The sequence below is a fragment of the Mauremys reevesii genome, linkage group 1, assembly GCF_016161935.1.
Source record: "Mauremys reevesii isolate NIE-2019 linkage group 1, ASM1616193v1, whole genome shotgun sequence".
NCBI classification, from domain to species: domain Eukaryota; kingdom Metazoa; phylum Chordata; order Testudines; family Geoemydidae; genus Mauremys; species Mauremys reevesii.
This window is the reverse complement of record NC_052623.1, coordinates 33,409,077-33,427,960: the sequence shown is the minus strand read 5'-3', so window position 1 is coordinate 33,427,960 and position 18,884 is coordinate 33,409,077. Positions and strand designations below refer to the sequence as shown.

At 43.2% G+C, this 18,884-nt stretch overlaps 1 protein-coding gene across 7 annotated transcripts in view; it reads right to left on the bottom strand.

The window, feature by feature from the left end:
* The window catches only part of AMOTL1 (angiomotin like 1), a 141,734-nt gene that overhangs the window by 33,849 nt on the left and 89,001 nt on the right, over positions 1-18,884 (bottom strand). For all 7 annotated transcript variants that reach the window (XM_039538643.1, XM_039538636.1, XM_039538648.1 and 4 more), the window contains 2 exons: positions 11,019-11,163; positions 7,513-7,602 (listed from right to left, as the gene is read on the bottom strand). In XM_039538643.1, coding sequence (XP_039394577.1) covers positions 7,513-7,602; positions 11,019-11,163 — 235 coding nt within the window. The remainder of the gene's footprint in view (positions 1-7,512; positions 7,603-11,018; positions 11,164-18,884) is intronic.

The following is an 18,884-nucleotide window of genomic DNA, read 5'->3' as shown; positions in this document are numbered from 1 at the left end:
CCCATCCACAGGCACCACCCCTGCAGCTCCCATTGGTTGCAGTTCCTGGCCAAAGGGAGCTGCGGGAGTGGCACTTGGGGAGGGGGCAACTTGTGGAGAGGAGCCCTCCGCTGCCCCTACACATAGGAGCTGGAGAGGGAACATGCCGCTGCTTCCGGGAGCCACACAGAGCGGTCCCCGACCCTGCTCTCCGGTGCTCAAGACTCAGACTCCACTCCCCAGTGAGAGCTCGAAGGCCAGATTAAAATGGCTGGCAGGCCGGATGCGGCTCGCAGGCCATAGTTTGCCCACCCCTGTTGTAATTGGTCAGTATGCTCAGACTGTTAAGGGATGCTTCCAAAATGGCTTCTCTTTTATTGTTATGGTTGGAATTATCTAGAGTTCCATCCCCTTCCTGTGATAGTCAACCTTCAACGTGCTGAGAATGAGTAGAGCTATTCGGTGTGTTTGGACAGATCAAATGGGGAATACAGTGCGGAGGGCGGGTTAAAGTTCTCTCCAACCACACGTCTTGGGTTATATATATTTGTAAATATGGTAACGGGACACAGTCCTGCATGGGGATATATGATTTAGGATGTATTCAGGGTGAATGCACTGTCATTATTCTACGGAAAGGAGACAGCCCCTCCTCTGGGAAAGTGGGAGGAGGTGGCCCCTCCCCTCCGGGGGGAGGGGAAGTGACAGTGGGTGAAGAAGAGGAGAAACAGAGCACCTGGGAGTAAGCAGAGAGAAAGAGGGCAAGGGGAGAGGGCAGACAGATGGATGGCGGGAAACTGAGAACAAGTGGAGAGGCTGAGATTGGGCAGGACAGAGAGGGTCCTATCAGGTTAAAGATGGCTGGTCAAGTCAGTCTGTGTTTAATGGCATGTTCCTGAGTATCCGTTCCTGTTTGTTCCTGATCATCAGATCTGGTCATCTGGTCTGATTCATGCTGTCCCAGGGACCCAGAACAGGAGAACCAAAGGTCCTTCAAATCCAGTGGGTCTGATCTAATGTGCACCCCTACAAGCAAGCACCACTGGAGACAAGTCCAGCTCTTCAGGAAATCCTGAGAGGCACTTGAGCTCAAAGACTGACTTGGGCGTCAGACAGAACCCAGTGAGAGATCTTGGGAAAGGGGAACCTTGAACTAAAAATAATATAATAAAATTATTATTAATAATTAACATAAATTAATAGCCCGTGCAGACAGAGATAGACACATTTTTTTTTATTTAGAGGGTTATATGTCACTAAATGCACTTAATAGTAAGTACAGTATGTGTGTAAATCATTATTATTTTTATTATATATATATATTATTCATATATTTAGTGTTATTGAAGGTAGGTGGAATGCAGTTTGTTCCAGTTTAAATAAAATCCCTGATATGTTATCTTTTTTATCTTGACAACCAGTTGTATTATCTTGTCTAGTATTACACAATCTTTTATCACGGTGCAACACCCTCCCCCTACAGCTCTCACATGCCAATAGTATTGTACCACCACTGTGACGGACAATTATTAAATTTTGGTCAGTGGTTTTGGGGCAGGGTGACCCTCAATAAATTTCAGATTATAAACACAGTAACTCTACTTGGAAAGGTCAGGTTACAGATACATCTTTTTCTTATGTGTTTGTACAGTGCCTGGCACCATGGAGTCCTGGTCCAGGACTGAGACTGCTAGGTGCTACCACAACACAAATAATAAAATAACTCCACCAGAAACAGACAGTTGTTGACTGTGCTCTGGAACAGAAACATTATACAGAAAGAAGCATTTGCTCGGTGCCACCCTAACCCCAAAGGCAAGAAAAAAGTGGACTTGTTTTCAATGTTAATTTTTAAGACCTTAGGGAGAAGCTCTGCCCTTGATTTGCACCCAGGTCATAAATCACGGGAAAGTTTGCACCCATACTTTTACCCAGATCGCACATTTAACAAATGTTACTGATCTGGACGAGTTGGGAACAAAAATGGGTCACACTTTTTATTAAGGTTTTATTTATAAAAAGTTGTTAAATGATTAATCAACGTTTTAATCAATTGTTATAAAGTTCAATAGGTTGCTTATTTATACTGATGTGCTTATAACCATTAATATATACTACTCATGTCTGGAACATGCTTGTAAGAGCTACTGATCATTTATTAGGTTTATCTGAATATTAATGAAACGAATAATCTGGAGATTCCATCAGTGCACCCAGAACTGTTGTCCTCTCTTCGAAACAAGCAGACCCAAAGTCTTGCAAAATGAAGCCTTTAAAACAAATATTTTTGATTCCTCTAGAATTATCATCATCAGTGGGGCTATCAAAATTGACTGGTAGAAGAGAGGGCAGAATTTGGCTCCAAGAGTTTTGCTAAAAATATTAATCTCCCTCATTTTGAATCAGAATTTCTCCATGTTTTCACAATTATCTGTTTTTTAACTAATGTGGTTTTTAGTTCTGGTTTATTGCTCTTTACTTATAGCTGTTATTTCCAAAGACACCACAGAGGGACCGTGCCTTTCTTGAGTGAGACCTATCGTAGTTATTTAGCTTTTCATCAGTCTTACAGCCCTGACACGGCAAGCTTTCTGATGAGATTTGTCATGAGCCATTTACAAATGCAGGAATCCATTGCTCCAGTTGTTGCCAGTCCTATCATGGAGTGACTGATTCACTAGAATGCAGGCTGGGTAACAAGATATGCCTTTTCTGCTCATTCAGCTCCAGCCTTGATCTGGCTGATTCACAGAACCTGACCTTAACAAATTGGTAGGGACATAGGGACACAGGGGTGAAAAGGGATACAGGCCACTTGGATTCTGAGCCCCTACCAAAAATGCCAGTATTTGAAGATGGCGCAGAAGGTGGCAGGATGGATGCAGAATTGATGAGCACAAGCTTCCAGAAAAATACTGAAATTCAGACATGGTCATTTCACATGCTGCAAAGACCTTTAGCTGTAAGTTCTCAAAGTACCGGGCTGGGCTTGCACTCCACAAATCCTGCTAATTCAATGGGGGTTGCACTGCTGAGACACAGAATGAGGCTTTAAATATTTTTTTTTCTAACTGAAAGGGGCCAAGTTGCCAGGCCTGAAGACCTGATTACCCATCAAAGACATTCAGCATGGAGAGCAGTAGGACAAGCTTTCACCTTGCTGTCCAGACTGCATGCCTCACTCTGAACTTGTAGCCACTGATCCCAATAGGATAAGATTAAAGCAGGGTCTCTGGATCCAGAAGTCCAGCAATCTGAGTGGTCTGATGTGCAAAGTGTCATGGAGGAACAAAGTGTTTATTTCTGCCTTCACTGACACAGATGTGACTCCCCATGGGAGGGCAAGTGAGGACCAAACTGGGTACCAAGAGTTTATCTAGGGTGGCTGAGAGGGTAATATCAGGGAGCCCACTAGGGCAGAGCAAGAGCAGGAGTCTATGCAGCAAAAGGATGATTCTTTGAGGTGGGGCAGCAAAGTTTTGGTGAGTCTGGCCCCATTTTCTGTTAATCCACCCCTGTTTCTATGGCTCAACTTCTATTAACATTCATCCCTTCACCTCACAGCTGGGAAGGGCTGAGTGAAATTCCCACACTTGCACGTGAACTGGTCAAACCTAGGACCCGAGGGCCTCTGCTTCTGGGAGCTATGACCCTCTCTGGGGTAGTCTTGTTGCCTCGAGGGAGGAAGGATTGCCCAAAGGAGTGTTGCAAGTGGTACAGTTGATACTGCCACTGACTGTCAAAATGACGTTTCCATGCTGCCTGAGTATATACCCCAAGAGAGCATAGGGTGGTCCTTGAGTCTTTAAACGAGAGCAAGGTTTCAGCTGTCTTTTCCAGAAAAAGCACACAACTTTTATAAGGCACATCCTCAATAGTCTGCAGCACATCAGAAGCAATGCCTGAATTTTTCAGTCAAGACACCTTCTCCTCGTTACCGCTGAGGCCATAACTCTGGCCAATGTACCTGCCATGTACAAAGCTGACGGCAAGGAGATCTTGGCCACCAAATAGAAATCAGCTCCCAATGCTCAAAATTCCTCCCTGGAGGTTTCAGGGAACTGGTGTACAAATTTAGACACAGCTGTCCAATTAATAAAATTGTACTTGGATAGCAATGCTGGTTCGCAATACACATTTGCAGGGAAGAGGAGTTATAAGATTTTTTTACCAATTAAGTCCATCCTCTTGGATTCCTTGTCCTTGGGTGCAGACTTACACCTGCCCTGCCAAGCACCATCATTCACCGCAGTCACAACCAGGGAATTAGAGAACAGAAGCCCTCAAAACCCTGCATAGGTACAAAATAGTGTTTCTCTGAATGCTTCGCTGCAGGTGGCACTGAAGCCGGCACTGAACTCCAAAGGATGTTTTCTGGCTCCAGGAGTTCATTGTTAATAGGGAGGGCTACCCTCCCCAGGGAAGACAGCTGAAGAATATCCAGTAGTTTGTGAGTATTCTCCTGCAGGTATGCTGCCTGGATGTCCAAGATAGCAGCCACACATTGCAGAAGGTCCTGGTCGGCCTTCAAGTCCTCAGGCGCTGAGGGAGAAGAGGAGCCTGGTACCCTCAAATCATCAAGGGATAATGATGAAGCCGCAGTTCCACTAGGGATGGGTCCTGCCCTGAACTGTCAAATCTGGACAGGACAACTCTGAGAAGAGAAGCTCAACTGATGTCTGAACTCGCAGTGGAACACCACCACCACCACCGACCTATCCCATGATATTGCTCTGGAACAGGGTGAGGAATGTGACTTCTGAGATTGAGGACCATCCCACAGATTCCAAAGAGGTCATTGGGAATACAGGTAGGGCACTGGTGGCCAGGAGACTCTGGGCGAGGGGCCCCTGTCTCTCTACCAGTGCTCTTCAGAGAACTGTTCTCGGCATCGGTCGGGTGAGGGACAGCAGGAGAAAGACCCCAACCTGAATCCTCAGGAGCCCTGGGTCTCTGGGGACAGTGATTAAGCTAGCCTTGATGGTGCAAGGAGCTGGTCTGATTCACCTGCTACCTAGTAAGAAAGAGGTACCAGTGCTGCTGATGGAATTGGCACAGCCAACACCAAATACATCACAGTTACATCCGGTGCCGGGAGCGGTGTCGGTACTGATGTCAGCAGCAGTGCTGATGCAGCACATGGTGCTGAGATGGAAGATAGGATCTGCTGTCAAGATGACATCGGCGCTAAGGAGTGCACCAGAGAGAGGAGGTTCTCAGTGCCAGGCCCAGCACCAGCCTCAACTCTGCAGTCTGTGGCAGGTGGAAATCAGGCTGTGTTGTCCATGGACCCCAAGATTCTGAGACAAGCCCAGACAGTGCCAACAAGGTCATGGATATCATAACCCCAGCAAAGTCCTGGATGAGTGGGAAACCCAGAACTGACAGGCAGAGTAGATTACTGCTGCCTGGTATACTGTCAGCATGTAAACACCTGGTGCTGGCATCACTGTTGTCGGTACCAGACTCCACGGATGCTCCAGAGCTGGAACCAGAGTCACCGGTAAGGTTGCCAGCCCTCCAGGATTGTCCTGGAGCCTCCAGGGATTAAAGATTAATCTTTAATTAAAGATTATGACATCTGCTGAAACCTCCATGAATATATCCAACCAAAGTTCGCAATCCTAGTCACCAGTATGGGCTTCCTCATGCCTCTACACGGTACTGGGGAGCAGTGTGAAGGGCCTGCTCCATCTCGCGTGCCGGCAGTTGCACGGCGCCAGGCCATACTCCTCTTAGACAAAGAAGAAGAGTCTCCATGAGACCTGGAGCGGTCCCAATTGGTCCTATGAGACCTTTTCCTCAGCACACTCCAGGAGGCTGAACAGCTTATTCATTTCTTGGGAGAGACGCCAGCCCTGCAACACAGAGCAGCGTCACTCACTGAAAACCACACAGAGCTCCAACTCCAGCAATAGGCAGTGAGAAGAAACCGTACCTCATATAGCCAGGGGAAGGGCTACAACCACGAGGAGTGAGTGCTGCCCTCCTACGAGTACTATGAGGCAAAATTCTCGGGTTCCGGTGCACTGGGAGCACACACACATGAGTGGAATACACGGCTGCATCTACTTGAAGAACACGACTTCTGAAACCTCTAGAACTATTTTGTATTTATTAAGCACTGTACAAGAAAGAAAAAGTCAACACATTATAGATAGGTGGGCACGGAATAAGGCTCCTGCCTTATAGATTGCACACACTGTGCAATGCAGAGCATTCTAGTGTTGCCAGCAAATAGCAGCACGTGGTAGAATTTCTTTGTTTTCCTATTTCTCTTTTTTTTTAAAATGTAGGAAATTTCATATTAAAAAAACAATGTTAGAAGAAAATGACAGTTGCAAAGTGAATCATCCACTGACTAAATTAAGGCTGTCTGTGCAACTTGAACTCTGCCCTCCTGCATACATTGTACTGTATAGCTCTGCAGTCAATGCTATACAGTCTGCAGTCAATGCTATACAGCTCTGCAGTCAATGCTATACAGTCACATGCTATCATCCAAGGAAACCATCCACACACACAAAAAATGAAGACTAAGTCATATACAGGACATTTGCTTCATTTGGATCAAATCTGACAAGGTGCTGTATAACACCAGGGAGGTTTTCAACACCCTGAGTTTCCACTGAAGCTCGTTTGATACAGCTGGTTGGAAATTTTTCATCAAAATGGGTTTTGACACAAAACTCTGGTTTTGTAGAAATCGAAACATTTCAGAAAACGTGTTGAGTTTGACAACATTTTGTTCAGAAATAAAAGAAAAAATATTTTTATAACATCAAAACATCCCGTTTCAAAATTTTCAGAATGGAATGTTTTCATTTTCCATTTCAATATGACTTTTTTAAAAAACAAAATTAGTTGTTCTTAGATTAATTTTAAAAAAAGATTTAAAAGGTCAAAATCAGAATGAAATGTTGTGATTTTAGTGAAACAAAACATTTTGATTGACCCAAAACTATTTTTTTTCCAGAATTTTGTTTTGTGGCAAATTTCTCATTTGTTTTTGTTCTGTATCAGAACAGCACAGCATTCCACCCATATAGAAACCTAAAACGGTGGGGAAATGCATGCCCGGGATGTCACAAGAAGTTGTACGACCACTGTCCCTCCCGTTCCCTTCTGCAAAGAAGGGGCCAAATTCTGCTCTCATTCACATTGGTATCTATCCTGAGTCATTCCAATGAAGTCAATGGAGGTTACTCTGAACCTAACCCAACTGAGAGAAGAATTTGGCCTCTCTGAGATGTGTGTGTTCTGGGACTATCCCTCCAAGCAACATTTTACATTTTAAAGTAAATATTTAATAAAAATGAGCTAATTTTGTGTGTACCATTAACTCCTGTTGCATGGCTTTGGTGCACAGAGAAATAACAGGCTACAGAACCTAGTCTGGTAGCTGAAATAAGGTTACACAACGAATTAGCTAAGTAAAACCCAACCACAAAGGCAATCAAAAATGATGACTAAGCTCGCTCCGCCACTCCAGTTAAAAACTGTATCTTCAGAAGAGATGAATGCAGTACTCACTCTGAGAGGCATAAAAGCCCTCTGTTGCCTTATCTTCATGCCCATCAAATTCTCTGCTGGCTAGCTGCCTATTGGCAGTCTCCAGTCGGTCTGCACATAAACAGGAAATACTTTAAGTATAAATATATGTATATAAAATTATAGGCCAACAACCAAGAAAACACATGCTAGCAGCATGGTATAAATAGAAGCTCAAAAAGGAGATACTAAAATGAAAGAGGCTGAGGTATATATCAGTGAGGGATGAGCCCTGGACTGCTACAGAAGAGCAATCTTTTAGTTTCTGGTTGGTAAGAAGATGTTTATTGGCTGGCAGAGTTCAGGCCTTCATAGATTTGAAAGCCAGAAGCAACATTAGATCATCGAGTTAGACTGCCTGCATAACACAGGCCACAGAGTTTCACCCAGTGATTCCTGTCTCAAGCCCAATGACTTGTGGCTGAGCTAGAGCAGTCTCTCTCAACCTTTTTGATACCTGGGACCAGTTTGTTGCCTTCCTAAACTGTGTCAGGGAGATCTCAGGGACTGGCGCCTGTGCACGGACCAGTCATTGAGGAACACTGAGCTAGAGCATCTCTTTGAGAAAGACTCGATTTAAAGCTGTCAAGTGAAAAAGAATCCACTACATCCCTGAGTAATGTGTTCCAGTGGTTAACTGACTTCCCTGTTAAAGAGTGCCCCTTATTTCCTGTTTGAATTTGTCGAGCTTCAGGAGCTGAAAGGCTGAATTTAACAGTACAGGAAATAGGATACCTGAATGCCTGCAGCACTGTGGATCACGGTACGAAGTACTCTAATGTGGATGCTTGTGGTCTCCAGGTGAAATTCAGCTCCAGGCTGAGGGCCAGCACAAGGCCTATGCTTTAGCCCCAATTAAGAGGACGACAGGGCAATGAAATGGTGCCTAAGCATTGTGCCAGCCTCTGTAGAAGGGTGAACCTCACCCTGTAAGTGCAAGGGCAATCCTGCTGTGGCTGGTAGTGCTGTACTCCACAAAGGGGACAGCCTCACTCCCAACCAGCAGCTAGTACCAGAGTAGCAACAGTGCTGCTTTGAACTGTGAGTCCCCTTAAAGAGACATGTGACACCCTCCTCCACCACCACTCAGACACTACTCATTCTACCTCCCTGCACTCCACTGTTCCATCGGCTCTAACCTTACTGCCTCTTCACTTCCATTTCTCCATCTGTAAAATGGTGACAGTCAAACTTACCAACCTCCAGCTGTGCTGTGTAAATCAGGACTCCATTTTTAAAGGGCCTCCATTGGACAAGTGCACAAAGAGGAATCTGTGCACACTCAGTGGATAGTTAGGCACACAATTATATAACGTGCACATCCATTTGCACTCACAAAAGGGTGTCTACAAATGTTGCCTATTCAATGGGAAGCACTTTGAAAATTTGGCTTTTACATGCCTGTAATGCATTTGAGACTAGGGCTGTCAAGTGATAAAAAAAAATTAATCGCGATTAATCGTGGATTAACTGTTAAACAATAGAATACCATTTATTTAAATACTTTTGAATGTTTTCTACATTTTCAAATATATTGATTTCAATGACAACACAGAATACAAAGTGTACAGTGTTCACTTTATATTTATTTTTTATTACAAACATTTGTGCTGTAAAAAACAAAACCAATAGTATTTTTCAATTCACCTCATACAAGTACTGTAGTGCAATCTCTTTATCATGAAAGTTGAACTTACAAATGTAGAATTATGTACAAAAAACCTGCATTCAAAAATAAAACAATGTAAAACTTTAGAGCCTACAAGTCCACTCAGTCTTACTTCTTGTTCAGCCAGTCACTCAGACAAACAAGTTTGTTTACATTTGCAGGAGATAATGCTACCCACTTCTTGTTTACAATGACACCTGAAAGTGAGAACAGGGGTTCACATGGCACTATTGTAGCCGGCATCACAAGATATTACGTGCCAAATGCACTAAAAATTCATATGTTCCTTCATGCTTCAACCACCACTCCAGATGACATGCCTCCATGCTAATGAAGGGTTCTGCTCGATAACAATCCAAAGCAGAGCGGACTGACACATGTTCACTTTCATCATCTGAGTCAGATGCCACAAGCAGAAGGTTGATTTTTTTTTTTGGCGGTTCGGGTTCTGTAGTTTCTGCATCAGACTGTTGCTCTTTTAAGACTTCTGAAAGCATGCTCCTCACCTCATCCCTCTCAGATTTTGGAAGGCACTTTAGATTCTTAAACCTTGGGTCCACTGCTGTAGCTATCTTTAGAAATCTCACATTGGGACCTATTTGCGTTTTGTCAAATCTGCAGTGAAAGTGTTCTTAAAACGAACAACATGTGCTGGGTCATCATCCGAGACTGCTATTGTACGAAATACATGGCAGAATGCGGGTAAAACAGAGCAGGAGACATACTATTCTCCCCCAAAGAGTTGAGTCACAAATTTAATGCATTACTTTTTTAATGAGCATCATCAGCATGGAAGCATGCCTTCAGGAATGGTGGCCGAAGCATGAAAGGGCATACGAATGTTTAGGATATCTGGCAATATCTTGCAATGCCGGCTACAAAAGTGCCATGCGAACACCTGTTCTCAATTTCAGGTGACACTGTAAATAAGAAGCCAGCAGCATTATCTCCCATAAATGTAAAAAAACTTGTTTGTCTTAGCGATTGGCTGGACAAGAAGTAAGACTGTATGAATTTGTAGGCTCTAAAGTTTTACATTGTTCTGGTTTTGAGTGCAGTTATGTAACAAAAAAAGTCTACATTTGTAAGTTGCACTTTCATGATAAAGAGGTTGCATTATGGTACTTTTATGAGGTGAACTGAAAAATATTATTTCTTATGTTTATCATTTTTACAATGCAAATATATTTGTAATAAAAATAATAATATAAAGTAAGCACTGTATTTGTATTCTGTGTTGTAGTTGAAATCAATATATTTGAAAATGTAGAAAAACATCCAAAAATATTTAATAAATATTCTGTTGTTTAACAGTGCAATTAAAACTGTGATTAATCATTATTAATTTTTTTAATCATGATTAATTTTTTGAGTTAATCACGTGAGTTAACTGCAATTAATAAACAGTCCTATTTGAGACTTATATTTTATATTATATATTACATTATATTATATACCTTGCTGTTGAGCTCATTATACACAGATTAGATTTGTAGACTGGGTAGAATAACCTTTAGATGTTTACTGCAGAGTTTATAATTTTGGTCTTCGGGTTAAATTGGTGTTTTAAGAATTAGAACAACAATCCAGTGCTTAAAGTTGTCTCATGTAGTTTGCTGGGGGACTCGTTTGTAACTTGGAAAATAAGAGCATTTTTATCCTTTACCAACAAATAGAACTTGATTTCTAAAGCAGTTTATCTAAAACACATGAAAATCAGTTGGTCTAAAGCCTGAGGCTGGCGATTAGGAGCTTGACAATTGAGGAATGATACAGCTTGTCACTTAGGGCGAAAAAATTTGTAAAGAACTTAACATACCACGGAGATCCCTGTTGAAATCATGAAGTCTCCTAATTTCTCCTTCAAGCTTGTTTCTCATAGCCTTGTCCAGAGACTCTCTCTTAGTGGTGGTCTTGACCAGGCCCTCATAGGCTTCTGAAATCCTCTGAATTTCTATTTCAAACTGAAAGGAGAGAGACCTCCCATTAAAGCAGGGCAGGAATGTATGTTATTCTGACACTCGCTTGGAGCATTTCCCAGGAGGCTTTGTGTGCCGGGGTGATGCACGTTCCAAGTTTCACACAAGCATGATTCTATAATAAGAATTCGTATAGACAGATGACAAAGCTGATCCCTGTGCTTTTTGAACATCCTTATTGCACTGAGCAATCAACTTCCCACCTACCCCAAAAACATTCTGCTACAATAGCACATGCCAATGCTCAGATAAATGCTTCCAAGCAAACTCAAGGGGTGGGGTTATGTAACAGTGGTTTGATTTTTTTTCATAGAATATCAGGGTTGGAAGGGATCTGAGGAGGTCATCTCATCCAACCCCCTGCTCAAAGCAGGACCAATCCCTGGGCAGATTTTTGCCCCAAATGGCCCCTCTCAAGGACTGAACTCACAACCCTGGGTTTAACAAGCCAATGCTCAAACCACTGAGCTAACCCTCCCCCCATAAAACATCTAATTACAAGGTGAAATTCAATGCTATTTATATTGTTTTGTTACTTGCATGTTTTTATTAGCCAAATTGTGGCTCAAGTTGTTAACGAATATATTCCTAATTTAACTAATCGACTGTACATTATTATTCCAAAAATAGGTATCAAGTTAGTTGCAGTTCTGAACTTACCCAGCAAGGTAACGAAAGCCAGGAAGTATAATCTTTCTGCCTTACACAGAAATTATTCTTTTAAGGAAGCAATGAAGCCTCTAACAATCAAAATGTAGCAGACTGCTACCCACAATATAAACCATGGTTGTTATTATAGATCCTAACTCATCAAAGTAAAATGTTCAACTTTTCCAATTGCAATTTTCCCTTTATATTTCCTAAATAAATAAAACATATATTTATATTTTTTTCTTTTTAACCCACTTGTGTTTTAATCTAGGATTTAAAGACTGAAGAAAAACACCTTTGGGTCCTGACTAAATTGTTAAACTTGTTTTATAGGCTAACCAAGGTGTAAACCCAGAACAATTAATGATGTCAAACTTCAGCTACAGAGGCCTCCTCCACTTGAAAGCTGTCCTCAGGGGGTGCTTAGGAAATATGCACATTAGAATGGGCTGAATTTTTTCTTAAAAACGGGATTTGGGAGGCATGATTTATCACTTCCCCTCTAGGGATGAATTCCAAATGCAAAACTTCGCTCTGAACACCAGATCCCAAATGTAAATGTCTTGGGTCACATTCAGACCTCAGATCAGTTTGAAGCTACTGTAATCCACTGATTTCAGTGGAGTAACTCCTGATTTATACCAGTGTAAGTGAGATCAGAATCTGGCCCCTTATCTTTCTAACGCACTGTTTCCAAACACCAGTAGGTCACAGGAGAGCTCTAGGTGGTTTGCGATGGCCAGGGCTGATTAATCCATTACTAGATACTGACCTAGGCAAACATATACTTCTCCTGCTCTGGTGCCAAGGGGAGGGCCTGGGTAGGTGAGGAGGAGGGGGGTGAGCACGAGCCCACCCCAACTTAACCCACAGTGTAAGCTCCTACCCAGCATGGCTGGGTCCGGATCCTGTTCCAGGCATTGCAGCATGGGACATGCGCTCGCAGTGCCACTCAGGTTTGGCCCTGAGGGGCAGGGGAGGCTCTATGTATTTTGCCGCCCCAAGCACGGCAGTCAGGCTGCCTTCGGCGGCACACCTGCAGGAGGTCTGCTGCTAACGCGGATCCAGCGGCTTGCCTGTGGGAGGTCCGCCGGTCCCACGCCTTCGGCGTACCCACCACCAAATTGCCACCGACGCCGCGGGATCGGCGGACCTCCCGCAGGCAAGCCGCCGAAGGCAGCCTGACTGCCACCCTCACGGCAACCAGCAGGCCACTCCCCACGGCTTGCCGCCCCAGGCACGTGCTTGGAACGCTGGAGGCTGGAGCTGCCCCTGCTGAGGAGCTGCAGCTGCGAGGTGAGTGGGGTCGGGCTCGCACTCCAACCCCCGACCCTCCTGCACCCAGGGCTTCCCCTCTGCACCAGGCCAGGATTAGGATTATGGTCCTGGGACAGAGGGTGCATATATATAATGACAGGTTGCAAAAAAAGACAAAATGTAGTTGGTGGGTCATCTCAGTCAGAAGGTTGGGAACTTCTGCTTTAACGGACTGAAGCAAAAGGCAGGATTTGAACACTCTTGCACTTGGACTGTTGAAATCTAGATCCCAATCCAAACTTAGGCAAATTGCAGAGGCCTGAATGCACAAAAGGAATTTGGCATGGGGACACGGAGCAGATTCACAAAGCCTGAGGTAGGCATCCAAGCTCCTATACAATAAATGGGGAAAGACAGGCACCTTGGACTGCAACTCACAAAAACCAGCACACTAGGTGAGGCGCAGCCTAAGCTAGTCAATGGGAGATGCCAATGAGATGGGGTGTGCTAAATCCCACCCAGTCGCAGAGGTAGGTGCCTAAATCCAGGCTGCAGGGAGGCACTTCGCTCTGCTTCGGATTCTCAACTGTAAATCCTCTCTTGGTGGTAGGCACCTATGTTGTTAGTAAGGAGGAGGAGAGTGGTTAGGGTACTCACCTAGGATGTGGGAGACCCCTGGCTAAAGACCACCTCCACCCAAAGGAGAAAGGGGATGTGAACAAGGAACTACCATCTCTTAGGTGAGCGCTCTAACCACTGGGCTATGGGATATTCTGAATGTGGGGCTTCCTCAGTCTCTCCAGTGGAAGCTGGTGCACTGTGGCTAAATAATTAGCATCACTGAAGCAGGGAGACTGGACCCTGAGATACAGGTCTGCCTGTCTCTCATTATTTGTTCCAGAAAGCGAGCACAAGCATAAAAATGACTCTATACCCTGGTGGTTAGGGCACCCAGACACCTAGAGGGAGGCAACATGCACTAGCTCAGAGGCAAAGACATAGGTGCCTTGGCAATTTCTACTGCCAAAACTTAGGTGCTGAATAAGTTTAGGTGCCTACAGGATTCAGCAGGAGTTTAGTACATCGCAGTGGCCCCAAAACGGGGGACTTAGGGGTCTAAAACAGGATTTTAGGTACTTAACTCCTTTTGTGCATTCAGGCCAGGACAGATTTGGTATTCAAGCCATTACAGAGATAGGCTTAAGCTGTGTACTCAGATCCCTACCTGGTCCAAGGGTGCTAGGAAGGGAGTCAAAAGCAGGGTTTGGTTTGCAGTGTCGCTGAATCTCATGATAACTAGCTCCTGGAGTGCTGGGATCATGACAGGCTCTCAGCTTTCATTTTAAAATATATATATATATAATTAAGGACCGAATCCTCAGCTGGTGCAAACCATCATCGCTCCAGTGAAGTAAATGGTGCTATGCTGATTTACACCAATTGAGTGTCTGGCTCTATATTTATAGACCTCATGGCTGTGGAGAAAAGCAGGAAAACAAGAACCCTAATGGCTCAAAAATCGGGAGGCAAATTAAAAGAACCCACATTTATCATTTGTTACAATCTCAACATATTCAGGGCCTGACTCAGGATTTTTGGACACTTGAGGTTGGCAATTTTGGGTCTGGACCCATCTCTCCTTATAATAGAGCCTATCTGGCATGAAAACTCTAGAGTTAGGGCTCTCTCTGATGCTGCTTGGACTTGATGCTGCTAGTTGCAGCAATGGCAAAGAAGAGGCCCAGCTACAGTAATGTACTGGCGTTGTACAAAATGTTTGCAGTGGAACTCGAAACTAGTGAAACTGGCCAGGCTTCGCATTTTGTCACAAACTCGAACTTTCATCCAGATTCCCCAAAAGGTCTGCGATTGTTTAGAGCCCCCGAGTCCTGTGATGTGTCACTTTGCAGGGCTGGGATGTGGAACGAGCTAGGAGAAACTCAGCCATTTTGACTGACTTTTGATTTCAGTTTATTTAGACCTGAAAGTGAAGGTAAAACTCTGGGGTATAAATCTATGTTAATGGAAACTAACCTGGACCTAATCCAATGCCTAATGAAATCAATGGAAAATCTCCTATTGTCTTCAAGGGCTTTGGATCAGGCCCCAACTCATCAAACATTTAGCTTTCATGGTCATTTAACAATTACCAGGCACTGCTCATCTCTACTCAACATTTTTAAAAGGTCATTAACAAAGCTACCTAATGTCCTTTGCTTCCCAAGTGACGCCCAATTCCGCACAACACAGAGATTCCAATGGGCTTGTTGTAATGTGAGGAGCTCGCTATGATCTGAAACACTGTCTTAGTGCTACCACAGATTAGTATCCTGACTTTTTATTTTGTTTTTAAAAAGTAAGAACTCCAGGAAGCAGCATTATTTTTCAGCTATCATCATCTTTAAAAAGTGGCCTCTCTCTTTAGCACAACTGAGACACACCAAAATAACAGGAGCATTTCGAGCACAAGAGACCGCATGCTCAAAATAACTCTGAATAAACCTTGCCACATTACTTTGTTGCTGTAAGAAAACCACCTTGTACATGAAGAGAGTTTATTTTTTACTCTTTCCTGCACTAAAACTGGAGAATTTATCAGCAATCATTTACTTTCCAACTGGCAATGGGCAAACATGCTTGGATAAAATAAGACACCCCAAAGAATCTTTGTCCAAAATTCAACCCGAATCTTTACTGCGGTTCAAAAACATCTGGACAACTTTTTTTCCCCATCTTCTGTAACCCAAATTTGGACCAAAATCTCACAAGAAAGGCTGTTTTGGACGGGATGACAATTACTAGAAATCTCAAGAGAAAGCCTGTTCTTGCAAGTTTTGCAGAATCAAACCAATGCTTCGATTAGTTGGTTTTTACTCAATACATAACACCCCAACAGTGCCTTCCCTCTGAAGATAACATAGTGCCTTACAAAGCAGGCATAGATTTCAAAGCTAGAAGGGCCCATTATGATCATCCAGCCTGACTTCTGCCATAACACAAGCTACAGAACTTCAGTCAGCAGCTCCTGAGCCACCCCATCACTTCTGGCTGGATTAGAGCAGATCTTTTAGACAGACATCCTGTCTTAATGTAAAGACTCCAAGTGATGAAGAGTCCAGCACACCCTGATTAATTACACTTAGTGTAAAAATCAGTGCTTATTTCTAGTTTGAATTTATCTAGCTTCAGCTCCCAGCCACTGGAGCTTGTTATGTCTTTGTTGCCAGATTAATGAGCCCTCTGCTATCAGAAATTGTCTCCCCAGGTAAGTACATATAGACCATGTTGAAACCACCTCTTAGCCTTCTATTTACCAAGCTAAACAGATTGAGCTTCTCCAAGTCTCTCGCAGGAAGGCAGGTTTTCCAGACCTCAAATCATTCCTGTGTCTATTTTCTGAACCTTCTCTAATTATTCAACATCCTTTTTAAAGTACAGACACCAGAACTGGACACAGCATTCTAGTAGTGGTCGCAGCAATGCCATATACAGAGGTAATATCACTTCCATGCTCCTTCTCAACATTTCCCTGGATCACATTACGGCACTCCCCCTTAGACACCTCATCACCTTGGGACCTCATGTTATCCTGGTTATCTCCATTTTCCAGACGAGGCCCCAGGAGATGAAGTGACTTACCCACGATTACACAGGAAGTCTGTGGCAGAGGTGGAAAGAGAACCTACCTCTCCAGATTCCCAGGGCTTAGGCTTTATCCTCACAACCATTCTCCCATGTTAGTCTTTCCTGCCTAAAGGCCACCTGCTACATAATGTTCCTGTTGCAATGAAATTAATTTACTAACAAAACCAGGTCGTTTAACAACTTATTAGTGCTGATCAATATTGTTAAGTCATATAAGTGAAGCCTTGTTTAATGCCCTTTATCTCTTTTGATATCTTTTTTCCCCCCAAAACACACTCCACCATGCAAGTCCCTCCACATGGTCATGCAGCTACGACCAGAGGCAGGCTTGAGGCAGGATAAAAAGAGAGCTTCCATCAAAGCCGCTTTTGTTTAAAGTGATAAAGGGGAACACCAGTAAATCATGCTCATGTTTCTCAGCAGCTCTTTAATTTCCTTTTCAACTCCCACCCCCTCCCCAGTCCTTTCTATCCCCAGATAGCTTCTGATACCAACCCACTCAAACAACCTACATGATTAGACATTGATTGAAACCATGCCAACCTGATCATTAAGCTTCAAAGAGGTAACGTCATCGTCAACAACAACAAAGAAAGAAAGAAAAAATGAAAGCAACGAACAAGTGAGCTAAAAATGAAATATCAAAAAGATAACAGCTCTTTTAGACGTCAGAATGAGACAATGTTTCAAACAATGCCAGAATTAATCACCACTTTGTAACTCATTGCAAAATGTCTATTCAAACATGGTCTAGAATTTGACAGCACTTAGGGACAATCTGTTCATACAAACTACTAGCTGTGCTATACACATCAGGAACACAGTCTGCTTTTCAGTCCCCAGTATTTTTATTCTGTTCTGAATGTTGGTGGAGGAAAGACTGTCCCTCATATTGCAAACATCTTTTCCCTGCTCCACCACAGACTTCCTGTGTGAACTTGGGCAAGCCACTTAGCCTCTCTGTGCTTCAGTTCCCCATCTGTAGAATGGGGATAATTACACTTCCATACCTCACCGGGGTCTTGTCAGGATAAATACACTAAGGATTGTGAAGAGCTTTGAGATCAACTGATGAAAAGCATTATAAAAGCTAGATATTGTTATTATTAATTATTATTAATTATTTTGCAGTGACACATTACGTACAGCCTTATTTCAATAATATGGAGCAATTTCCAAGTCCAAAATGCATTATTTAACTAATCACAACCCTCAGGAGAAACAGGTAAACATTATTAGTATTTTACAGGTGAGGAAACTAAGACATAGAAGTTAAGGCAAAAATTTTCAGATTTAGGTGCCTAAGTTAGGCACCCAAATGAGTGGCTTTATTTTTAAGAGGCTCTGAACACTCACAATTCCTATCAAAGTCCAACAGGAATCTCAGGAGCCTCTGAGAGAAGGATTTGGCTCCTCTTGTCTGTCCATCACATCAAAGCAGGTAAGAAAATGGAGCCCTTTTAAATGACTGGCCAATGAAGGCCTTGATTCAGGGAAGCATCCCTATTCAGGAAAGCATTTATTCATGTGTTTAACTTTAAGCACGTAATTAAGTTCCATGGGACTTAAGCATGTGCTTTCCTGTGTCAGGGCCTAATGCCACAAACTTCCAGAGCACCAAAAAGAGAAAGAGAATGCAATTACTAACCAGTGTAGGGTGGTAAGACTCTTCAATTAATACATTTTTTGTGTATCATACTCAAATATATTTTATAAAAGAAAGCAGCCTTTGTAAAACCAACATCTGGAATCCAACCCATTCAAAGAATATTTTTTGTCTGGGGAGGCCATACGGAGGATACCATTAAAATCTTTACACAAAATTCAGTATGGGGCTGGAACTCTGGCCTCAACTCTGAAAATCTGGCCCATGAAGTTCAAAGTGGATATACAAAAGTCCTGTCGATTGTTCAGTGGTGTAAAATCTTCACAGCATTTTCCTTTGCACGTAGGTAACATTACTATTATATTTGCAGTATTTCCTATACTTAGGGTATGTCTATACTGCAAAAAAAGGTGTGTTCTTAACTTGGGCTTGCTAATCCACATTAGATAACTCAGGTTAAAACACCAGTGAACACACGGCAACGTGGCTTTTAATTTGGGTTAGCAGCTTGAGAGGTGATCCTGGGGTTGAACACAAGGTAGGTAGG